At 40.1% G+C, this 23007-nt stretch overlaps 1 protein-coding gene, 1 long non-coding RNA gene and 1 pseudogene across 2 annotated transcripts; 1 reads left to right on the forward strand and 2 right to left on the reverse strand.

Moving 5' to 3' along the window:
• Window positions 1-2994: 2994 nt before the first annotated feature.
• Window positions 2995-17327, forward strand: LOC122642483 (annotated as a pseudogene).
• LOC122642484 lies at window positions 13430-14194 on the reverse strand. The gene is made up of 3 exons (XR_006330049.1): window positions 14108-14194; window positions 13884-13974; window positions 13430-13472 (listed from the first exon to the last, which is right to left on the reverse strand). It is a non-coding gene; the product is annotated as an uncharacterized LOC122642484 (long non-coding RNA).
• Window positions 17328-20359: 3032 nt separating the features above from the next.
• On the reverse strand, window positions 20360-22179 carry LOC122643676 (U-box domain-containing protein 37-like). Its single transcript, XM_043837277.1, has 4 exons — window positions 21864-22179; window positions 21484-21596; window positions 20926-21041; window positions 20360-20746 (listed from the first exon to the last, which is right to left on the reverse strand). The coding sequence occupies exons 1-4, from the start codon at window positions 22177-22179 to the stop codon at window positions 20377-20379; spliced, it is 915 nt and encodes a 304-aa protein (XP_043693212.1). The 3' UTR covers window positions 20360-20376.
• Window positions 22180-23007: the final 828 nt, after the last annotated feature.

Here is a 23007-nt window from a genome sequence, read left to right on the forward strand (position 1 = left end):
ATAATGCTCCTAATGAGATTGGTAATTTTTATTTTTTGGTAAAGAATGAGATTGGTAATTAGTGCAAAATATTCAAACCCTCATGTATTGCAAGGTCTCTTTACTGATAATTTCACTAGTATAGATTTTAATGTCGTAACTATATGAACTTATGGCCTGTCCATAACTCTGTAAAATCTTTGCCTCGGTAATTTAGTTTCTTTTTCTCATCCAAAAAAAAAAATAATAAAAAAAAAGGTCTCCTTAGTTCATTAATTCTTTTCCCCTCCCCCTTTTGTGGAAAAAAGCAAATAATTTATAAAATGTTTGTAGTCTTTGACTCTTTACAGATTATATGTTACCCAATAGAATTAAACTATGATCTCTATCACTATATAGTCTATACAAGGATTCGGCTCCTCTCCAGTGCACATCATGTGGCTGGGGAGCCCTGATCCCGACATGTTGGCGTGTGGATCGGGGACTCTCCAGCCTTACAATGTGCGTTGCACACCGTGCCGTGCGGGAGAGGATTGAACCCACTTGCAAAAACAATGTTGCATTTTCATTCGTTGTTTGTTTTGGCAAAACATCACAAACGTAACTGGTCTACTTCATGGGATGGTTCACAAATGAGAGTAAATTGCTTTGAATTACTCATCAATCCTCATTAAGGGCAGCCCAGTCCACCTCTTAAAAACCTCCCCTCCTCCAAAAAAAAAGAAATAATCTCCAACACACACAAGTCAAACAAGATAGAGAGATAGGGAGATTTTGGAATTCAGATCCTCTCCAGTGTGCTAGTGCGTCCAGCACATATTGGATGGCTGAGCGGATTGGCACGCAGCCCAAGGACAACACCAGTCGTCCGATGCATGCTGGAGAAAATCCGATTCTAAGATTTAATCCACAATATCAGATCTAGTATTGATCACCACGGATATCAATACGAAATTGAGCAGAAGCAGCTGAATTTTAAAAATATATCACCTTATTTGTTGTATTGATATCGATCACAACTAATACTGATATTGTCAAACTGATACTGATACCTAAAACCCTGGAAAGAGAGCCATTGCTGAGTAACAAACTTAGGAGTACCATGTCCATGTGACTTGAGAATCTATCAAGAAAATTTTATTTTCTTCGAGCCCTAGATTGTTTTGTTGTAAAATTTTTCATGTAAATTACATGAAATTTTTTCTTTATATAAAATTTTCTTGTTTTCAATTCTTTTGTTTTTATTTTATATTTGAAATTTTTTATTTTACAAAAACAAAATATTTGCCTTATTCTATAGAAACAAAGAAAGTCATAAAAGAACAAAAGAAAAAAGAAATAGCTGGTCATATACTAGTATCCATACGATCATTAGTGATCACGGGTTTGAGTTTGGAAACAACCTTTTTGTGAAAGTACAGTCCTCATACCTCGCAATGGCGAAAGCCTCTGATACGCCATTTTTTTATCCATACGATCCTATGAATTGATTGCCCATACCTTCACTTGGAAGTTGGAGTTTGAAAGAACCTTTTTTGTTTTTTTTTGATGAGGCAAGTGAAGAACCACAAACATTCGCGTGGGGACCATTTTTTCTCTTATAATTTTTAATGCTGGTCTGGTCTGATCTGGTCCAAAAGCTGAACAATTAGTTATTGTTGTCGAGCATTTTAGGGTCATTACTAGTCTGGTACAACAACCGTCTCCCCTGGCTGTGGTTTCCTACTTCCTACTTTGATGCTTGAAGTTTGAAGGGGTACCTCCCTCTATGTCTCTCTACCTCATCCATATTTGAGCAACCCATGTAAGTTGCTGCATTCCATCCAATGTTCAAAATTTTGGAATCGGGCCGAATCTTGTTTATATCAAATCAAAATCGGTCCAGAATTAATAGAAAACGGCTAAAAAACACCCTAACCCTAGTTCTTGTCTAAGATCAATTTGGTCCAGATCGGCCTAATTCTATCATTCTTCAACGATAAATGTTTTTAAAAAAAAAATTCCCAACACCCCTCCCCCAACCCTATAAAAAAAAAAAGAAGGAACTCCCAATGAATTAGGAGTGTATTAATAGTTAAGACAGTAGTATTAAGGAGTTACATTAGTCTTTACTCTATTAATAGACTATTTAAGTGCTTGAAAATAATAAAGAAAAGAGCTCTATGAATGAGAGAGAAAGGGCAAGGTTTTTTTTTTATACAATTTTTATTGGCCAACTCTTTTTATTTTTTATTTTTTATTATAATTGCTTGGGTGCTTTTAGTTGTAAGCACATTGATTACCCGTTAAATTGTAAACAATATTTGAAATATAGTTGAAAATTTGTTGGATACATGTATGTATTCTCTAACCCTATGGTGTACATTGTGCCTCCTCACAAAAGGATTATATTCATATTTTTTAAAATGATAATTAAAAATTAAGCATGAGAGGATGTAGAGTACTCTGCTTGCTATATATATATATATATATATATATATATATATAAAAGAGACCTAAATCAGTCGGCTTCAATCCATTCTAAACTATTTTGGGATAAAAACAAAATGGGCTCAAGAATCGGGAATCGATTCAATACTATACACTAGGGATGCAGGGTGCGGCTAGACACATTGGGGCTCGGAGTGGGCGAAATGACTGGTCCACCCCCTTGAATGCCCAAAATCTTGCCCCAGTCCCTCCCCATGTGTCTGGGCATAGTCTGCGCCTAGATGCACTCTTAGATAACAAAAAATAATTAAGAAACAATTAGGATTGATAAAAATCAGAATCAATGTCAGTCGATTCTGATAAGAATAAGTCGATTCACTGATTCGATTCTCAATTCTTAAATCCATCACCACTGCCACTGCGACCATCTCCTCTGAAACACTCTTATTTTTTTAAAAAATTCGACCAATAACAGAAATACAAAAAATCATTTTTGAAATAAAAACATGACTAAGAAACAGAAGTGTTATCATACAGCCCTAAACTCCTGGAGACAGACGTGAGAGAGACCCCTCTGCTGATTCGGACCCCTCAGTTTAGGGACCAAAAACAATGAAATAATTGAATGAGAAAAGCTCCACTTTAGCTTTGACCCCCCAACTCAATCTCTCTCTCACACATAATAATCCAGAGAGACACCCAACGCTTTCGAACACTCACTAAAGCTTAATTTATTCTCTCTCTCTCTCTCTCTCTCTCTCTCCAGTCTCTACTGATATCAGGAAGAGAATGGAGGTCCTTTTCTCTCTTTCTCTCTATTATGCAGTAGTGCTCTTTTTCCTCAGCTAAAGCAAAACCCTAAAGTTCTGATCTTTGAAACCAGGTACTCTTTTGGACTCTTTTTTGGCTTTATTTTTAAGTGGCCTTGCATTTTGGTTGATGGGTTTTAATCGTTTCACTGTCGAGTGTCCTATCTATTTATGGGTCTTTGTGGGGTTTTGGATCTGAAGTAGGGTTTGATCGTTGGGATGGGTCTCTGAATAAGATCTCGATACATTTCTACCCTTCGTTGAATCTTTTATGTCATACTGGACTTTGATCCTTTGCCCATCTTCTTCTTCTCTTTTTGATAGGTTTTGTTTGCTGAGAGCTGTTGACGAACTGCATTTTGTGCGAGGCTCGCTTGATTTATTGTTGGATGCTTTGATTCTGAGGTAAAAATCCTTCCCACCATCTTCTCTTTAGGTGAGTTCCGGTTTTTATGTTATTTTATCGATTTCTACTTCGGCGGGGTATTATTGCATTTTGAAGTGCGTGCTCCTTTCGATTTTGCTCTTGCTGAAATTCCACTGGTTGCACATTTCCTGGAACAGCGTTTGATTTGCTTGAGCTTCAGTGCTTGCAGCCTCTTTGTTTAGTCTCCTTTCTTTCTCACCGTGAAATAAGTTTCCTCCACCCCCCTGGCCTCTTTTAATTGGGTTTTGGGTTTTCTTCTTGTTTGTTCTTGAGATACTGTAGGTGAATTTCTTTTGGGAACACTTCACTGCTTGCGATTACTTATCTCTGGTTTCCTTGCTTTCTATTTTTCTTAGTTAGGTCATCTGGTTTCGTAGATCTAATTTATTTAGTAATTGCCGTCGTGTTGATCTGGCTTTTTGACTGGTTTTGAAGTAAATTTTATTTTCATCCACCCTTATACTTGATTTATGTAAGTTGGTTTAAATTTAAATATATTGCTTTATTTTTATTACTATTCTGTTTATATATGTTGTGGAGATTGAAGGGAAAATTTGATCCCCTCTTCATGTCTGAGAGGAGCTTGATGTCTCATGCTTATTGGTTTTTGACATTTTTGGTGATCTTGCCAATTTTATCAATTTTCAGAGATCGTCTTATGCTAAATCAAAGTTGCTATTTGGTGTTGGGAAAATGAACCATTTATGTTTTCTAATGGTGGGCCTCATGATTTTGGAGCTGGGGGGTGACTGATGGGTTTGCTGAATTTGATCTATTTAAAGTGTCCGTTTTTCTTCTGATGGCCTCAAGAATTGGTGGGAGAGCTCCCTTAGAACAGCAGCAAAAATCAGCTAGTAATCAAACTATAGAGACAAATACGCGCAGACCCTCACCTTTACAGATTTCAAAAACAAGCAGATCAGAGCCGGCTACCCCCAAAAAATTACCAAGATCTGTGCAGCAAATTCCATTGAAGCAGGTCACAGTAGAGGTTGCTGAGGGCAAAAAATCACAAAATTCTCAACAGAAGGGGTCAGCAGATTTGGGACTTGATAAATTAGAATTAAATGCCTCAGTGGATGGTCTGAAGGAACTGCCAAAGAAGGCAGATCTTGCTGTAATTGACACAAGGGGCTCACTTGAAGGAGTTCGGGAAGAAAAGAAAACATCCGAGTACAACGGTGTGAAGGAAAGCTCAGCTTCTACCAAGGTTAGTGATGGAACCAGCAGTCTCACTAAGACCAGTGATAGCACCAAAATTAGTGGTCGGGCTGATTTTGTTGAGAGTGGCAAGAGCAGTATATGCAGAGGAAGCACAAGCACTGATGTGCGTGATGAGAACACCTGCAACAGCTTTAGTAGCAACATCAGCAAGCCTCATAAAGCAAACGATTCGAGATGGGAAGCCATACAGGTTATCAGAACCAAAGATGGGGTATTGGGTTTGAATCATTTCAGATTGCTGAAGAGGTTGGGCTGTGGGGATATTGGGAGTGTCTACCTGTCAGAGTTGACTGGGATGAAGTGTTATTTTGCAATGAAGGTTATGGACAAGGCTTCTCTGGCAAGTCGTAAGAAGCTTCTTTGGGTTCAGACGGAAGAGAGATACTGCAGTCTTTGGATCACCTGTTCCTCTCGACATTGTATACCCACTTTGAGACTGACAAGTTCTCATGCTTGGTGATGGAATTTTGTCCTGGAGGAGATTTGCACACCCTTCGGCAACGGCAGCCGGGGAAACATTTTTCTGAACAGGTGATGAAGCATGATACTCAATCCTTCTCATATTCATATTGGAGTTAAATTTTGACTTTTGCATAGAATTGGGCATTCTCTGAGACATTATTTAGTAGTGATCTAGTTTTAGTTATTTCTTCCAGTTCTAAATTATACTTCTTGGGCACCCTGCTTTGGGGTTTGTCCCAGTACAATTTATATTTACAACTTAAACAATAATGAAGAATACTATGAATGTGATGCTTGAATCTTCTTGTGAATATGCCTGCTATAGCAGCACCTTTATTTAGTTACCTTGCATCGCCTTAATGTTGAAGGGAAGAAAATGATTATGTCATCCACTCATGCTTTTAAAATGAGAAGAAACATGAAGTGTTAACCAGGTTAGGTTGTTTTGTGGCAACTTTCATCATGGAACCCCATAATAATGAATAATTCTGTGTGTGACTTACCCTTTTACCAAGAAAAAAAGAAGAGGAGATAATTGTGAGTCTGCTTGATAATTTTTCTCTTACAATGAATCTGCATATCATGCATTCATTGATGGATGAAGGGAGTTCAAGCTATCCAAAGTTCAGTTAAATGGCCTGGTAAGACTAGCTTAATGCAGTAATGCACACTAAAAAGCAGGGATGTGTTTTTTTTATTAGTAGTCATTAGGCAAGTTGTTTGAAATCTCCTTAATAGGTTGAGCTCATCAAGATCAAGCTTAATTGAGCTAGTATTAAGAATTTGACTTGCATTTCAGTTTATTCCCCCATAACATACTCGGAAGGTCTTGAATCTTTTGCTTGGTCCACTGTAGGGGATGGAACTGGTTGGTGAAGGTCAACATATGGTTCTTAGGTGGCTAAGGAAGAGGATTCTTGGTTCACCTAGGTAAAGTGATTCTGAGCATAGTTGTCACGGCGGTTAGGCGACCCAAGGCGGTGGAGAGGGCCAAAGTTTAAGGCGACACCAACTAGGCGAACAAGGTGCCCAAGGCGCCTGGCCGCCTAGGCGCCGCCTTGACAACTATGATTCTGAGGGAACTATCCAGATCTCTTTGGCAGTCTTACTTACAAATAGGCTACTGATTCTTTGTGCACCAAGAAATTTGTAAGTTGTTGGTGTTGAAGTGCATTTTTTTAGAGAAAGGCTTAAAAAATGGTGGCCTTCTCTTGCGTGCCTGGGAAGATTGGGTATGGATTAAAAATTTCACCTAATGGCAGATTTATATCCCTTGATTTTCTTTTTTCTACTACTATTGATGTAGATCCAAGTCTCCTCGAGTTGAAGAAGCCACCCTAAGCATAGGGTCATAGTAGGGGCCGTAGTATAGTCTTATACTTAGTTTATTTCAGTTTTATACTTAGTTTTATTTTTGTGTTTTAATTGAACCGGTTCAAATTGGTTGCATCCAATTGGTTTAATTTAAGTTGGTTTAATTTAAGTGAAGTGTTCCTATTGGCTATTAGGATCTTATATCCTATTGGTTGATGGGAAATCTTTTAGTTTAGGAGTTTTAAAGTGTTTTAAGTGTTAGGGGTAATTAGGCCTTTCTATTTGAATTTGTTTTAACTTCAGATTATAACCCTCCAACGATTCTGAAGGAGGAATCAGATTTGTAATAGGAATTGGGAATAGGCCATATGTTATATTAATAAAACGTGTGAGAGGCTCCCCCACAGTTTAGTTTTGAAAAAAATTCAATTTATGTTGCTGCCTTTGCTGCTGCTGCTCTGCTCCAATTGTGAGTGCTGCCTTGTGGATCTCAAGGTGAAGGGCTGGTGGATTTCAGTGACTCCTTGCATCTATTCATGATCGGAAGGTCTTCTTCAATCAATCTCCAAGGTGTTTCAAGCTGCTGTTTCTGGATCTCTGCAAATCCAGTAAGTTCTTTTTGTTTTCCTGCAATTACCTTCTTCTTCTTAATCCTCCACTTAACCCTAATTGATTCCCATAACCTTAACCTCAATCTAAACCCTGTCCAGCCCAACTCCCTCATCAGTTTGCATTCAAACTTCGTTCACAGCTTCTGCTCATCCACCCTTCCACTCGACCTGAACCCTAGGCCCATCCTCTCCTCAAAAACCTAATTCCCCCCATCTCTATTAAAAGCCCAAAAAAACCCTAACTTCTGTTTAGACCTGTTCAGCCATCCAAAGCTACCCATATTACAACCGAACCACCCTTTTACTGTCTAGATCACTCGGCCAAAAGCCCTTGACAGAAATTCCACTTTAAACTCTAGTTCTAGCTATTTTCCCCTTTTCAAAACCCGAAACCCTAACCCTAAAATTTCAAGAATTTCAATTTTTGTTTAAACCTATTAAAATTTATACCATTAGCTTCCTTTAGACCTGCCCATCATTATCATATATCACATTCACCCTTTACCTTAGCATTAACCCTAGTTTTGCCCTAAACTACCCAATTCTGCCCAATCAGTTATCAGTTTCAGAACTTCTGTTCACCTGGCTCCTAGTAGGATCCTATCCTATCTAGACCTACATTAACTATTGTAATTAATATCATATATTGTCATTTATCACTTGAGGCATCTTTCTGTACCTGCCAAGTTGGCAATGATTTGGGAACATAGAAGTTTCTAGTAGATCCTGGACAAGTAAGGGGCTTTATTAGACATAATGGAACCTAGTGTTAGAACTTGGGAGTTAGGAGGCGCAAAATACTATTGGCCATGATGCTCTGGAAAAGAAAAGTGTACGATTGATAAAGGATGAAAGGTCCTTGGATAGTGATTTATGCGTTGCTTTTGCTGAATCATTGGATATTATGTGACAGTTTAGTGATGAATAGAGCAGAGGAGTTAAAGCTCTGACATAGGATTATGGCAGGGGTACTACTCAAGGTACTATAGCAGTGCTTTAGCTTTAAGTTAGTAAAATTAGTTGAGCCTTTTTATCCCCCCCTTTTTGTTCATTTTGTATATTGTGACTGAGATTAGATTGTTTCAAGGGCTGGGGTAGTGGGGTAAAAAACACTATTCAAGATATCTTTTAGAATCCAGGCCTCCTGGACAGGATTTTTATCCTCTGCTGTTCGCTGCCCGAACAGCACAGTGCTGTCCCCTCACATGGGGCGTGAAATGACTACTTAACCTCCTTCGGGCAGTGTGTTCGGGCAGGGAGGTTAAGTCGTCATTTCGCCCCCATGTGAGGGGACAGCAGGTGCTGTTCGGGCAGCGGACAACAGAGGATAACGATCCCTCCTGGACATCTTTGGTGTTCATTGTTTTTGGCTCTCTTTTATCATCACTTTCTTAAACTCTTAAAACTAGATTGTTCTCTATCTTTCTAGCTTTGACTGTGTCAAACTAGGCAAGAGACATGATTTTCCAGTTGCAGTAGGTTTTCACCAGGACATCAGCACTGAGTTTGTGTCTTTGTGCTAGTTATCAGTGGGTTCAGAGATATAAACCCTTGACTGCGTTTAAATTTTAAGCCACAATCACTCTAATGCCTGCAACTGCAGATTTCAGGGCTTATAATGGAGATCCATCCATCCTCCCTATGTTTGTCAGGAGATGCAGAACTGATTTGGTGTTGATGTGATTGTCAAAGGACAGTGAGTAAACTGAGGGTGAAAACAACATTAAAATAAGAAAATTACTCTCAATGTAAATGCTCACTCTCCTTTTGTGTTTTTTTTAATTGGTTGGTCTGGTCATTCTACAGGAGGCTTGGGGATGCCCCAGTAAGGAGGAGAGATCTGATCCTGATTGAAGGAGCCAAAAGAGCTAGGGGCAGGCCAAGAATGACCATAGGAGAGATTGTGAAGAATGGCTTGCATAGCTTGGGTCTTGTGCCAAGTATGATCTTAGATAGAGCCTATTGGAGGACAAGGATCCATGTTGTCGACCCCATTTAGCTGAGATTTTCTTGACTTCTTGGGCTGTACCTCTTTCCTCTTACTTTCATTTCCCATTTCTCACTTCTTCATTTCCCTCTTGTGTGGATCTCAGTTTTACCTACTTTGTTTTGCAAGGATCCATGTAACCGACTCCATTTAGTTGGGATATGGCTGAGTTGTTGTTGATTGGTCATTCTACAAAAGTTGAGCATAATAATGGTCCTTATTGTAGTGTCATCATAGTTCTAAAACTCGTCAAGATCTCGGAAAACTCAAGAATATCGAGCTGCTCGAGATGAGATCTCTTACAAAATCTCAAATCAACAGTGTTTCGAGAAACTCGACCAAAATTTCGGCAAAATTCCGAAATCTCGCTAAAATGGTACAAACTATCGCATGAATAGGCAGCAACTTGACCCATTCTTCAAAATTTTGAAGAAAACTCGACAGTTTCGTGGTTATGGACCTACTAGAGAAGGGGGAAAAAGCTTGGATCTTTATTTTTTTGCCACATCATCACTCAACACCACTGGGGGTTGTCACATCACTACGAAGACAATGATTGCTGAAGATTTGTCTACATTCAACTATTTTAGGTAAAATTACTATTCCCAAATACTATTTTTTGAAACAAATATGATAAATTCTTGTATGGGGTTAGATATTTTGTATGTCAGCCACTGGAGGCCAATCTACGACCTCACGGTGTCGAAATTAAGGGTTTGACATTTACTGCAATTATGTCTCATAGCACTCAAACAATGTGTAGAATAGGCGATATTACATTAAGGGTGACGTTTATTGCCAACTAAGGGTGCAAATCCAAAACACCAAATTGGGTGCTTGTTTTTACAATTTGAAGATTTAAATATGTTTATTAAGCCTAAAACAAGCTTCCCTTAAAGTTTCGGAGCCAACTATGGCTATTTGCCCAATTGCCCACCGAAACCCAAAAAAAAATTTACAATAACTTGTCGAGATCTCGGTCATCTCGACTATCTCAACCAGGTCGAGACGAGTTTTTGAATCTTAGGTGTCATGCATTTTTTTTGGGGGGGGGTGTGGGGTGGGGTTGGTGACTTTAATGATAATGAAAAAGGAGATTCCTTTTCTTGTGATAGACTATGGGAAAGGAGATGTCATAGGCAAAGATGTATTGTCCTTAGGCTTATTTCTTGCCTTTAAAGCATGCAGTGGTTGTTGAACAGTGATGACCACTGCAAGGGGGGGTGAATCAATGTACTCTAAAGCTCTTTCCCAACAGTTTCACTCCCAATTCACTTGTTGAGATCCCCTACACTCAACACTAACGCAGATATAGTCCTCTGGGATGCACAATCACACTACCACACATAGTCTTGTAATATGAGACATGCACACTCAACCACAATCACAAACACTGCTGCCAAGAGCTGCAATGTCTAATGCTGGAAGTCCCTCACTGTTTTTCAGAGCTGATACACATACTATGCAACTTTTACTCAAGCACACAACCTCAAACACTGGTGGAGGGCCTTACTGATGGCATACATACGCATACAAATCGTGTGACACACCTTTCTTCTACAATTCTTGTGGCAAACCCGGTGTGCACACCCATCTTGCAGACAAGCACTCCAATATAGAACATACAATGATCAGATCCACAACATAGATATACGTGCTTCAGTAGATTGCCTACATGTACAGAGTAATGGTTACACTGTCTTCAACATCTACTCATTACTATTTTTCCAGCATAGAATTGAGAGGTCGCACCCATGGCAAATTTCCCAGCATCAAAGCAGGAGGCCACAACCATGGCTGATTTATGCAGACAATACTACTAGTGTCCAACACCCATTGAACATGCCAACATATAATCAGGTTTAGGCTATATAAAAATGCCCTGCAATGAATCTACATCTAGCGTAGGTCTCAACATGCATCCCTACTGCTAGCATATATAATGGATACGGAAATGGAATATACAAAGCCAATTGATATAAATTCTCACAACCATGCAGTGTCTTTGATTTCTATTATTCAGAGGAGAAGCTGGGAACTCCAATTTGTTCACTTGAATTTTCAACTGGCTTGCCTGACTGGGGGAACTTGAATCCTCAAGTGTGCATTGATCTCTGAGATCCCTAGGTGGTCCTTGACAATGGGGGCAACCACATGTCTTTTTCCCTTTTCCTTTTTTTCCCCCAAAGGCCACCATCTTCGTGTTTTCTTTTTCCCAATATGTAGAGCTCTTCCGCATGAGCCATTTGCAATTTGGAACAGCCAAAATGGCCACCAGATGGAGAATTTATGTCTTCTTCTTCTTCAGAGGCCACCACCTTTGTGTTCTCTTGGTCCGAGTGTGTGGAGCTCTTCCCCACGAGCATTTTGCAATTTGGAACGGCCAAAATGGACACCAAATGAAGAATTTATGTCCATTTGAGTTTCAGCTAATGAGAAGGCTTAAAAACAAATCTCAAGGGTGAGTATGGTGTACACGTGTAGCACCATAACGACGCTTGTTCCTGTGTAGTGTACGTGCAACATTGCCAGCTGCAGGACATTGGATCCAAATCTTGAAAAGTTGCTTCGTTCCCGACCGCATGTTGTCGTTAGGGGTCATTTTGCAATTTGGAATGGCCAAAATGGTCACCAGATGAAGAATTTATGTCCATTTGAGTTTCAGCTAACAAGAGGGCTCAAAAAGGAATCTTGACGTGTAGCACCATAATGACGCTTGTTCTTATGTAGTGCACGTGCAACATTGCCAGCTGTAGGAGCCATTGGATCCAAATCTTGAAAAGGTGCTTCGTGCTTGCTCTCATGATGTCATCAGGGGTCAGCGGGCACGGATGATTATGGGCGTACGATGAGCATCTCGTGACGCGTCGTTCTTCAGTGTCTAATGTTGTTAGGGTGCGTTTCGCCTTCTGATTGGTCGGTTGGGAATGATCGATTGTTGGCCGTTTGATCTACAGAAGTCAAGCAGGAAATCAATGTGATTATTGGATTGTGCGACCTTCCATCACCGACACGTAGCGACATGTGCCAAATATCTGGTATCTCCTCGCGGTGTGCCGTGTGCGAGCATAGCATTGAATCCATCAGTGATACCATGTGACGCGACATACTACGATTTATGGACCCAGCCCCTATCAATGCTCGCGATGGAATCTTCGTGCAGCGCACGGTACACCGAATAACACCATAATATGAGCTCAGGGCAGCTTGCTTCTGTAATACACGGTGTATCGAAGTAGATACACTCGACCAACGAGAGATACCGCGATGGTATCTTTCGCGTCATGTATCACATGCCTTAAGCTAGCTTTCTCAGAGGCCATAGATATGGATTCTAACATTCTGAAACTCTTCTGAGGGATGGTATGCACTATCCACTGTCCCGGTCTCCCTTCTATTCCGGTGTGTGACAAAGCACCATTTTCTCTGTCCTTCTAGCCTACCAGAACACCCAAAAGAGTATCTGGGTCATATCTCACTCAGTATACGGAATTTTTGAAAGCAGTTTGCTGCACTGTGCTCGTGACGAGGAGATCTATCATTCCATATATACAAACTTAGAGAAATTTTCTAGAATGCATCTCAGAATTCCAAAAACATCCTCTATTTAGCTTCTTTTCTGCTCGACGATATGGAAACTGCAATATCTTCATCCGGCATCGAAATGATGCACTTCTAGTTGCATTGGAAAGGTGACTCGATGCTCTACATTTCTCATGTGGAATGCTCTGCCCAGTTCTGCCATTTAACCCTCTAAAAATGCTGACAAGTCAGCTGCCAGTGTATGATCTTATGAAACTGACACTTCAACTATACAAGGCCTTTACCTGCTAATCCTAGGTTCTGCTTACTGCTGTAAAACATTAATGTATTGTTTCACAAGTCCGGGAGATTTACCGCAATGCCTGGAACTGACACAATGACCAAAATGCCCTTGTCTATACCCGGATGCCCTAATTGACTGTCTGTCTTCCCAAACACTTCCAGCATAGGGGTGTCAAAAGAGCCCGGCCAGCCCGAGCCCGCCCTGAACCCGGACAGGGCCGGGCCTGGCCTGAACAAAGGGTCAGGCTGGGTTTAATAAGTTGCTGGCCCTGGCAGGGTCTGGCCTTGGTTGAGGCCTCGGCATGAGCCCTGCCCTGCCCAGCCCAGCCCTGTCCTTTGTTGATTTAAGACTCCACTGGTTGCGATCAGGAGATAATGATTGGGTTGTGTGACAATTTCCGCTGCTGTACCATTGAAAATAAGCAGTTCACATCATAGACTTAAACCAAACATAATTTAGACATAAAGGGTACTTTACAAAATAAAATCACAACAAAGCCCAATTAGCAAGCAAATGTTAAATAGGGTCAACAAATATTGTTTATTCTACTATTGGAAGAACAAATTATTCTCTTCAGATCCCATAAGAAAGAAAATCAGGCTTCCATTAATTTCCAATAAGAATGATCCCTGGCTGGTCTATTTCAACGAAGTATAGACTTATCAAAACTGCAGAGTTACTGAATCTAAGAAATTTACAGCCTTAGGAAGTACGAATAAGAAGAATACAACATATTTTGAACCGGTTAGGTAGACAAACTATATCGGATAAACAAAAGAAAACAAAAAATCAGAAAGAAAGAACAGAGACACACTCACAAACTTATTGCTGGCATTACTGCATCCATAATAGAGTCTGGACAATGTTGATCCCCAGAGATCAAGGCCTAAACTCCCTCCGTCCATCTAAAATGCAGAGTGAAAGAGAAAGGGATGGGAGAAAACAAAAATCAAATTAAGCTAAAACTGAAAATAAGATCCAGACAAAGCGTAGTGATCACAACACTATCAACACGGAAGAGAGTCTTAGATACCCAACCGGAACATGGAAAACGCCACTCGCATTTGCATAGTCATGAACTTCAATGTCATTATCAAATTGAACACCACAAAAAAATAAAAAGAGGAGAAGATCAAATAAGAGGGAGGATGGCAAAACAGTAAAATCCGGAAGAAGAGAAGGGTGGAAAGTTTCACAAAGAGGTGATAGAGGTAGCGGCGGCTGAGGGTGAGATTATCGATGGGAGCAGGAGTGAGAAAAGAAAGAAGAGCAAGGAGGATGAGGAGAGCGGTACTGAGATTATCAATCAGGGCCAATCAGGGCCTGGCCGGGCTCTTGTAAACCCTGTCAGGGCTGAGCTGGGTCTAGGGTTTGTAAGGCCCTGGCCGGGCCGGGCTGGGGTTTAGGTCAAGCCCAGCCCAGCCTGGCCCGTTGATACCCCTACTCTAGCACATATGTAAGGACTGATATACACTGTAATGGGCCATTTCGAACTGCCCCCTGCTGCTGATATGCCCTCATGCCTCTGAAACACTGCCCAACTGCCATGTGTCTATGCTGCACGCCAAGTCATGCACTTGCCATTCTAGCTCTGCCAACTGGCCAATAACCATTTCCACCTCATCTGTTTTATCCATCTCAACCAATGAACACTACCATGTCACAGCCATGTCATACTGCACACTGTACATGCACTGTCATGCCTGTAAATGACAGAATTGCCCCTGGATGACTCCTAATCACTGTGGGACCACTTTGTAAACTGCCAAACCCCTGTAATGCTGTCCAGTCACTACCTGCATTGACAGAAGTCTGCCAACTCATCCGGAATGCTGCCTATATTGTACTGCATCAAGATTCCTTCTGTTGACAACAACCAACACACATCCACTGTGTTCACAACAACGACAACAACAGATAGACACTGCCATTTGCTCTGTTTGTTCAATAGTGGTCCCTCATGGAAGGATGATGAATGGGAGAAACGCATGACCAAATTTTGGCTGATGTATCCAGTGTTACATTTCAAAATCATTTCATAAGATGACACGGTATTGTAAGATCCAGTTCTATAAAAATGTGACCTGATACATTTGGTGCATGTCCAGTGTCAAGTCCTAGTATCTTTGTTGGGTACTTGTTCCACTAAAGCAAATGAGATTGCATGGACCTGAGTGCAGAATGAAAATTTTGCTACTTGTTCAACAGTGTATTACTTATTCTTTGCCTGTCCATTACACCAGTTACTATCCAATTCCTACACAACATCTATTTCTCTTGCATGCATTAATATCTGCTCTCAAATTATCAGAAACAGATATCATACGATGCTTGAGCATCTTTAAGATTTTCTTACAACTTGTTGTGTGATTACCTATGAGCGTAACTTGAATATTGGCCATCTATGTGGAATACCATCCAAAATTATCTTTCCCAGTACATAGTCTAGGGTAACCCAAGAACAACCACTGCAAAATTTGTCTGTCTTATCGGAATATTGGAAGATCCTTCAAATATCTTCTACCAATAGAGTAGAGAAGAGAAATAAAAGCGTTCAAGACGCCTAAACTTGAACACATAGTTTTTAGTAGAAAAGTATTTACCTTAGGGCTTGCAGAGCATTCAGCCCACCTTCATGTTGGTCACAGTTTTACTAGAGAAGTAGTTATCTTAATCAATGCTTGCAGATCATTCAGGCCCCAGCCTTCATGTTGGTCTTCTGTTGTCTATTATAAGAACATGAAATACAGGAGCAAACATGGCCCATATAGAGAATGCATAATGTTCTTCTCATCATGGAAGCTATAGTCTAAACATGCTAAGGGTCTGCTTGGGAATCTTAAATTATGGGCTGGCAAAGTTGAACTGAACAGGGGTTCTTGATACCGCCTAGTGGGATCTTTATTATGGGGCAAAGTTCATATTATTGTGCTTTTGGTGCCCTTTTTTTCCCTGTTTGGGAGAAGTTATAAATGCAACTTCAGCCCTGGCCCAAATTTGGAACTCCTGCACAGCCCATGAAGGTTTGTAACCAATCACAAGTATCTGTATGATGTGCTTGTTTGTGTCCAGTTTCTGTTCTTTGATTGTCATGACTGATTTCAATATGCAGGTTTTATGTAGCAGAGGTCCTCCTAGCTCTTGAGTACCTACACATGCTTGGGATAGTCTACCGCGACCTCAAGCCAGAAAATGTCCTCGTGAGAGAAGATGGTCACATAATGCTCTCGGATTTTGACCTCTCTCTGAGATGTACTGTCAGCCCAACACTAGTCAAGTCTTCATTAGGCGATTCTGAACCCTTCCGAAAAAATGGCATGTACTGTGTCCAGCCAACTTGCATTGAACCCTCTTGCATACAACCAGCTTGTGTGGCCCCAACCACATGTTTTTCCCCACGTCTCTTTTCCAGCAAGTCAAAGAAGGACCGGAAGCCAAAAAATGAGATCGGGAATCAAGTCAGTCCATTACCGGAGCTCATCGCTGAGCCAACAGGGGCAAGGTCGATGTCATTTGTTGGGACACATGAGTACTTGGCTCCTGAAATCATCAAAGGTGAAGGTCATGGGAGTGCTGTAGACTGGTGGACTTTTGGGATCTTCCTTTATGAGCTCTTGTTCGGCAAGACTCCCTTCAAAGGGTCAGGTAACCGGGCAACTCTTTTCAATGTAGTGGGTCAGCCGCTGCGGTTCCCGGAAGCACCAGTTGTCAGTTTCTCGGCAAAGGATCTGATAAGAGGTCTTCTTGTAAAGGAACCACAACACAGGTTGGCATACAAGCGTGGGGCAACAGAGATTAAGCAACACCCCTTCTTTGAAGGAGTGAACTGGGCTTTGATACGTTGTGCAAGCCCACCTGAGATCCCTAAGGTGGTAGAGATCGATAGGATTTCAGCACCCACAACATCAACAAGTGAGAAGAAAGCTGTTGCTGCTACTCCTGCAGATCAGAAAAGCTCTGATAATTATCTTGAATTTGATTTCTTTTAGGGATTCAGTGAACTGATTTGCGATTCGTTTGTATTCAAGGGAAGATGTAGATTTTTCTGAACATTTCAGATACAGGTGGTAGTGGTTCTTGAGGGAGTAAGGGAGAGAGGGTGGGGGAGGAGGTTGGTATATTGATAGATCATATGTTTGTTGTTGAGAACGATTCCAAATTTGTATTGAGGGAGAGGTGTTTGTATATTGATAGATCATATGTTTGTTGTAATTGGAAACGATTACAAATTTGTATTGCAAAAGGTGGAAGTATTAAATCATCTTCTTCATGATGATTTATGTTGGAGTTAGAAATGACTTTCCCCCCATAATCTTACAGGCCTCTTTGACAGTTTTCTTTTGCAGTCACAATGTGGTCAATTCTTTCTTTCTAAAAGCACAAGGAATATCCACCCACCACCAGTTGTAGTTTGTGAGGGATCTGGTAAGGGTTATCTTTTTTGTGTTTTTTTTTTAAAATAAAAATAAAAGAAAAAATAATATTAACAGAAATAATATACAAAAGACCGAGTTTTCCTCCAATCACCGTAGCGTATTTTGGGAAAATACTAAAATCTTTTAGGGGTTTGTGAACCCTAGGATGGTGGGTGAACTGTCTTCTTTCTTAGAATAAGTAGTAATTGTGCCTTAAAACTTTTCCTGTCAAGCCTTCCTAGTTAGAGTACGATTCAAACTTACGTACCAGTCACATTGTATGTTTGTATCAACAAACATAAAATGATTAATTAAGGAGAAAAGTTCCTTGCATAGGATGTAGGGACCATGCCCAGACACATGGGGGCGGGGGGGGGATGACCGTCTGCCCCCTTGACTGACAGAATTGCCCCCTTGACTGACAGAATTTTTACCCCCCAATGTGCTAGTGTGCTCTCTCTTTGGCTGCCGCACGTGCATAGCTTTTGTACTCCCATGCAGAGAACAGTATTAAATAGGTAACATCCAACAATGCTTGTAAACATTTCCAAGGCCAAGCTCAATCCACATGCTTTGAAATTGTTAAGGAATACGATTCGAGGTCAAACTCTTTTGAATTTTGAATTATAAAACGTCAGAGTTCAAATTGTTGTGAACTCAATGTAATACTGGGTCAACCTCTTATCTCTTCCTTATAGATAGGAGAGTCTTGCTGTAGTCAAATTCTATCACTTGGTGAGTTTAAATTTTGTAAAAACACAGTTATAAATATGATACACGTCTAACCTCTAAGATTGAGGAAGACAAACACCATTCAATCTCTATCTTTACATGGTATCCGACGACCACTGGATCTCTAAGTAAGCAAAAAAAATGATGTCTTCGTCTTCCGCTGCTTCTCCTACTCCTTCGTCTTCCGTTGCTTCTCTTTCTCCTTCTTAAATACAATGTTTCCTGTATCCCTTGGAGTAGTCCCTTGGCTTCATCTTCCAACCTGTTTCTTGCTATACCACTGTCCATTTCAAGAAAAACAAACTGATTATGGTAAATAATAATCGAGGTCCACCTTGCCTTCTTAGAAAAATGATCCCAATCACCATCTACTATCACAATAAAATGATCCTAGACAGGCAATGGTACTAATATTGATGTGTAAGGATATGTTGTTCTCGGACCATTCAGTAAATATAGACAATAGAAAAAGCACCACGAGATATATTTTTACTATAGATAGAATAATAGTCAATGGAATTTCAAAGTTACAGAAGGTGATTGCTTTTTCAACAATATAGGCATAATCAGCCAAGACCCGACCCCTAGTGGACTCCAAAAGCAAGTGGTGATCTCTTTCTCTCTCATTCCAACCTACAAAATTTCTGTCAATTCACCAATGCATTTAAATTTGTTTCTATCCATTATGAGTGGCTGCAAAACAATATACTATTTTTCCCCATGGGGTAGGGTTGGAACTTATTGTCAATTCTTTGGATTTAACTTCTCATAAAAGTGGCACTAAGTCCAATCCTTGAACGTTGTAGACGACTGTTTACCTACAAAAAAACAAAGAGAAAGAACGCCGCCTGATTGTGTAGTGCACGTTGCCTTGTTCCCCAACACAGGGGTGCATAGTGATCACCGCACTTTTTAGCAGTCCCTAAAACGATGAAGATGATCAGGGGTGCGATTGTCATTTTGTACCCTCTGTGTTTGGGCAAAAGAACGGTGTGTATTGCATGACCAGATGGTGTTCTCCTTCTCCCCAAAAAAAAAAAATTGTAGACGACTACAAACTCACCTATTATTATTGGTGAAGGAAAAAAAAATCTCATATATTATCTTGGCATTTGTGTAGTGGGTCCTGAATTTTCTCAAAATTTTCCATTGTACAGAGGATAAAAACAAAGGACAGCATTTTTTTTTCTTTTTACTTTTCTCGTAACAGCCCCATAAGTAATTGCCGAAACCTTTTTTATTTATTTTTTATTTTAAGGAGAAAGTTTTCTTCCACCACCACTAGTGAAAGAAAGTACATTCATCTAAGGTTATTGTTACTTTATCTTCCTATTATACGAACTCGTTAATACCCTCCCAAGTCCCAATTGTTCCCGATACCCATCCCAAGACACCAAAACCCTTAGGCAAACTATTCTTTGTTCACCATGGATGAATGGAAACTACCTCATTTCTTATATGTGAGAAAGCAATGAAGCTCAAACTAAATGTAAAGCTATGAAGTAGACCACCATTATAAGCCCTCGGCCAGATTGCACAAATGGCAACCGCCTACTTTAGGATTTATAAAGCTTAATTGTGATGCATCCCTCGTATCTGATAGCACAAATGGAGGAATTGGGTTTACTTTTTTGTGATTGTTGTGGCAGATCACTACATACTACCTCCGAGCCATCAATGTTCTCAACCATTTTAATGGCCGAAACAATGGTTATTTGATCAAGCATTCTTTTGACTATAAGATAGTTGAGGCCATCTAATTTTTGAATTTGACAACAAAGTGTTGATCTCTATATCCTCATCAGTTAGTGTTCTGATCTGCTAATAATAGTGATTCCAGTTAATCCAAGATATTACTCATTTGACATCCTATTTAGAATCATAATTTTTACTGGCCCATTCTTGACGTGTAGGACTGTTTAGCCCACTTCCACTCCATGACTTCTTGAAACTTATAATTCAGAATCCATATATACTACACATTCAGTAAAGCTTTATTGACAAAGAAAAAAAAAAAAGGAGGGACATGGAACATGCAACCTTTAAATTTACAATAGAATGCTATCCCAACTGACCTATCCATCCCCTCAGGGTTACAGTTGGCAAAAAAGAGTGTAAAAATTTTAAAAAAAATAATAATAAAAGATTTTCACTGCTTGCCTACGTGGACTTGGAGAAGAAGCACATACAAAGGGAGAATGAATCATCCTTTCCCTTCTTCTTATGATGGTTTTTATTGTTTGAGTGTGAACTGTGGCGTGGGGTTCTTTTAATGGCATCCTCATTACCACCACCACCGCCACCACCGTTGGCTTCTGCTGCTGCTTCTTCTCCATCTGGGTATGGTGGGAGTTGAGAATGGGAATAAGAAGGGGAAGGGGTACCCATGGTGGTGTGTGTAGGGGTAGTAGGCATTCCCATCATCATCATCTCTCGACTCACATCTTTGCCTTCACATATGATACTAACCTCGCAGTACTCCGGTGCATCCCTCTGTACCACATCAGCTATCCCTTTCTTCCTCCCTTTCCTTCAAAGTTCATTAAAACCCAAACTCAAAAAACATATTAATCAAAGGAATCATCCAAAAGACTCAAACAACAATTAGGATCGGGAATTTGGATTTTGAAAGGAAAGTGAGTGAGAGTGGTCTAGAGAGAAAAGAGAGAGTAAGAGGGGAGGAGGGATTGTAGGAGGGTTTATACTTACTTCAGGCTGGATTTATTGGTGCCAAGCACCAGCTTCCTTATGTTGAGGACTGGGATGAGATCCAGAACTGCCTTTGCTGTGTGATCACTCTCAATCAATATAGTATCTACTCTTACCTGTAACCCAGAAAATGAATGCTATATTTGATTATATTGTAGAAAAATGAGAACCTAAAACGATGCAAAAAAGAATGGAAATCGCAAACAAACAATCACACATAATGCACACAAGGATTTACGTGGTTCGATAATATTGCCTTTATGAAATGAGATCTACCTTTACTATCAATAGAGAATAGGGTTATAGTCGTTCATCCTCACACCTCTCTCAGATTGATTAGAGAGAAAAAAAATGCTCACTACAAATTTATAGCGAAACCCTATACATGAAATTTATTAATGCTCTTTAGAATCAACCCACTTATGCAAGCGACAGAATACAAGATATCGTACCCCCAACATATATATGAGTCCCGAAAAACTTATAAGGCATCTCTTTACAGAGAGAGAGAGAGAGAGAGAGAGAGAGAGAGAGAGAGAGATTCCCCTGCTTAATTACCTGAGAACAGAGATTCAAGAACTTGGAGAGGAGTTCAATCCTCTTGCTTCTCTCTAGGTTCATGTAGTTCTCCACCTGCTCTGTGCTTGCTTGGCTCCTTGGAAACTTCCCCACTGTCATGGTTCCATCAATCAGTCACTGATAATTACTCTGTTCTTTGATTCAGTCGTGATCCATTAATACAATAATTTCATTAGTTTGGGATGTCATCATGACTCTTTGAGCTTATGAAATTTGGATTGTTTCAAAGTTTATAATCCTATCAGAAATTTACAATGTTTCAATTCAAAGCCTCTCAAGATCAAACAAACAAATTAAGAATCCTCAGAGAAGAAGAAGATCAGAGAGAGAGAGAGAGAGAGAGAGAGAGAGAGACTCACAGGCTGTGGGAATATGGTGAACCTCCGGGAAGACATGGATGAGAAAAACAGAGGAGGAAGGTTTGAGGGAGTTCTTCAAAGCCCATCTGAGTGCATCCATGCTTGTATTGCTCTTCCCTACTGCAACATAAACGTTATCATCATTATCATCACCACCAAAACCACCACCAATCGTTTTAGATTCTTCTTTGATTGTGCCAAGGATCTCAATCTCCTGATCTTCTTCTATTATCTCTCCTATGCTGCTTTCCATAAATTTATTGGGAGAGGAAGACGACCCACCTTCATCTCCTACCCATTGCTCCTCAATCTCCATATTTCAGATTCACAATTCACCCACAGAAATTAAAATTAGACAATGATCAAGAACAACCCAACTATTTAAAAATTAATCACTGGACTTCGATCTCCCTTGCTTGCTTGCTTGATTGATTGATGCCCAATTGCAAAATTCCCAACTTTGACCGTATTCTGAATGTGGGTGTGTGTCTCTCTCAATCAATTTGTGTCTGTAACTTATAAACCTTTTGCTGTTGTCATTTTCCCTAATACATAAGAGGTATCTTTGGAGGAAGTTTCTTGCTTGTTCGTATTCAAAATGTTGTCAAAAAATGAAACTTTTATGGGGTATCAGCCATGAGATTTTTCTGGGTTTACTTTCTGAATTGCATTTCTTTTTTAAGTGTTCTTAACAATGGAGGAATATTGGTTTTGTTTAATGGAGTTAAGCTTCGAAGTATATATTTTTATGTTTATACGTGGACTTTTAGATCGAATATACGCAGGGATTCCCGGGCTTGTATATGATACAACCTGCCCAAGTCTTCCATTTCCTCTTTCTTGACCTTTCATGCATGAAGTACATATGAACTCCTAGTCCCAACTCTCTACCCAATGTTTTTAAACCCCAAGAAAATTTTCTTTTAATTATGTTCTTGGGGAGTGTGGCCCTTGCACGCACAGCGGCACAGGGCCAATGAGAACACACACAAAAGCATCTTGAGGGCAAGATTTCCGCTTCTTATAGGGGGCAGGACGATCATTTCACCCCCCACTGTTTCTTGGCATGGGTGGTATACTCCCCCATAAAAAACTTCTCTGTTTTTTTTTTTTTTACCTTGGGAAAAGGTTATCTTTGGTGGAT

The sequence above is a fragment of the Telopea speciosissima genome, chromosome 10, assembly GCF_018873765.1.
Source record: "Telopea speciosissima isolate NSW1024214 ecotype Mountain lineage chromosome 10, Tspe_v1, whole genome shotgun sequence".
Classification (NCBI taxonomy): domain Eukaryota; kingdom Viridiplantae; phylum Streptophyta; class Magnoliopsida; order Proteales; family Proteaceae; genus Telopea; species Telopea speciosissima.

Excerpts from the sequence above, each read along its gene's own strand:
- LOC122643676 (XM_043837277.1), bottom strand. The coding sequence starts at position 22,179 with ATGGAGATTGAGGAGCAATGGGTAGGAGATGAAGGTGGGTCGTCTTCC. Across the intron at positions 21,597-21,863 it reads TCACCATATTCCCACAGCCT|TGGGGAAGTTTCCAAGGAGC; the intron begins GTGAGTCTCTCT and ends GAACCATGACAG. Across the intron at positions 20,747-20,925 it reads ACCAATAAATCCAGCCTGAA|GAAAGGGAGGAAGAAAGGGA; the intron begins GTAAGTATAAAC and ends TGAACTTTGAAG.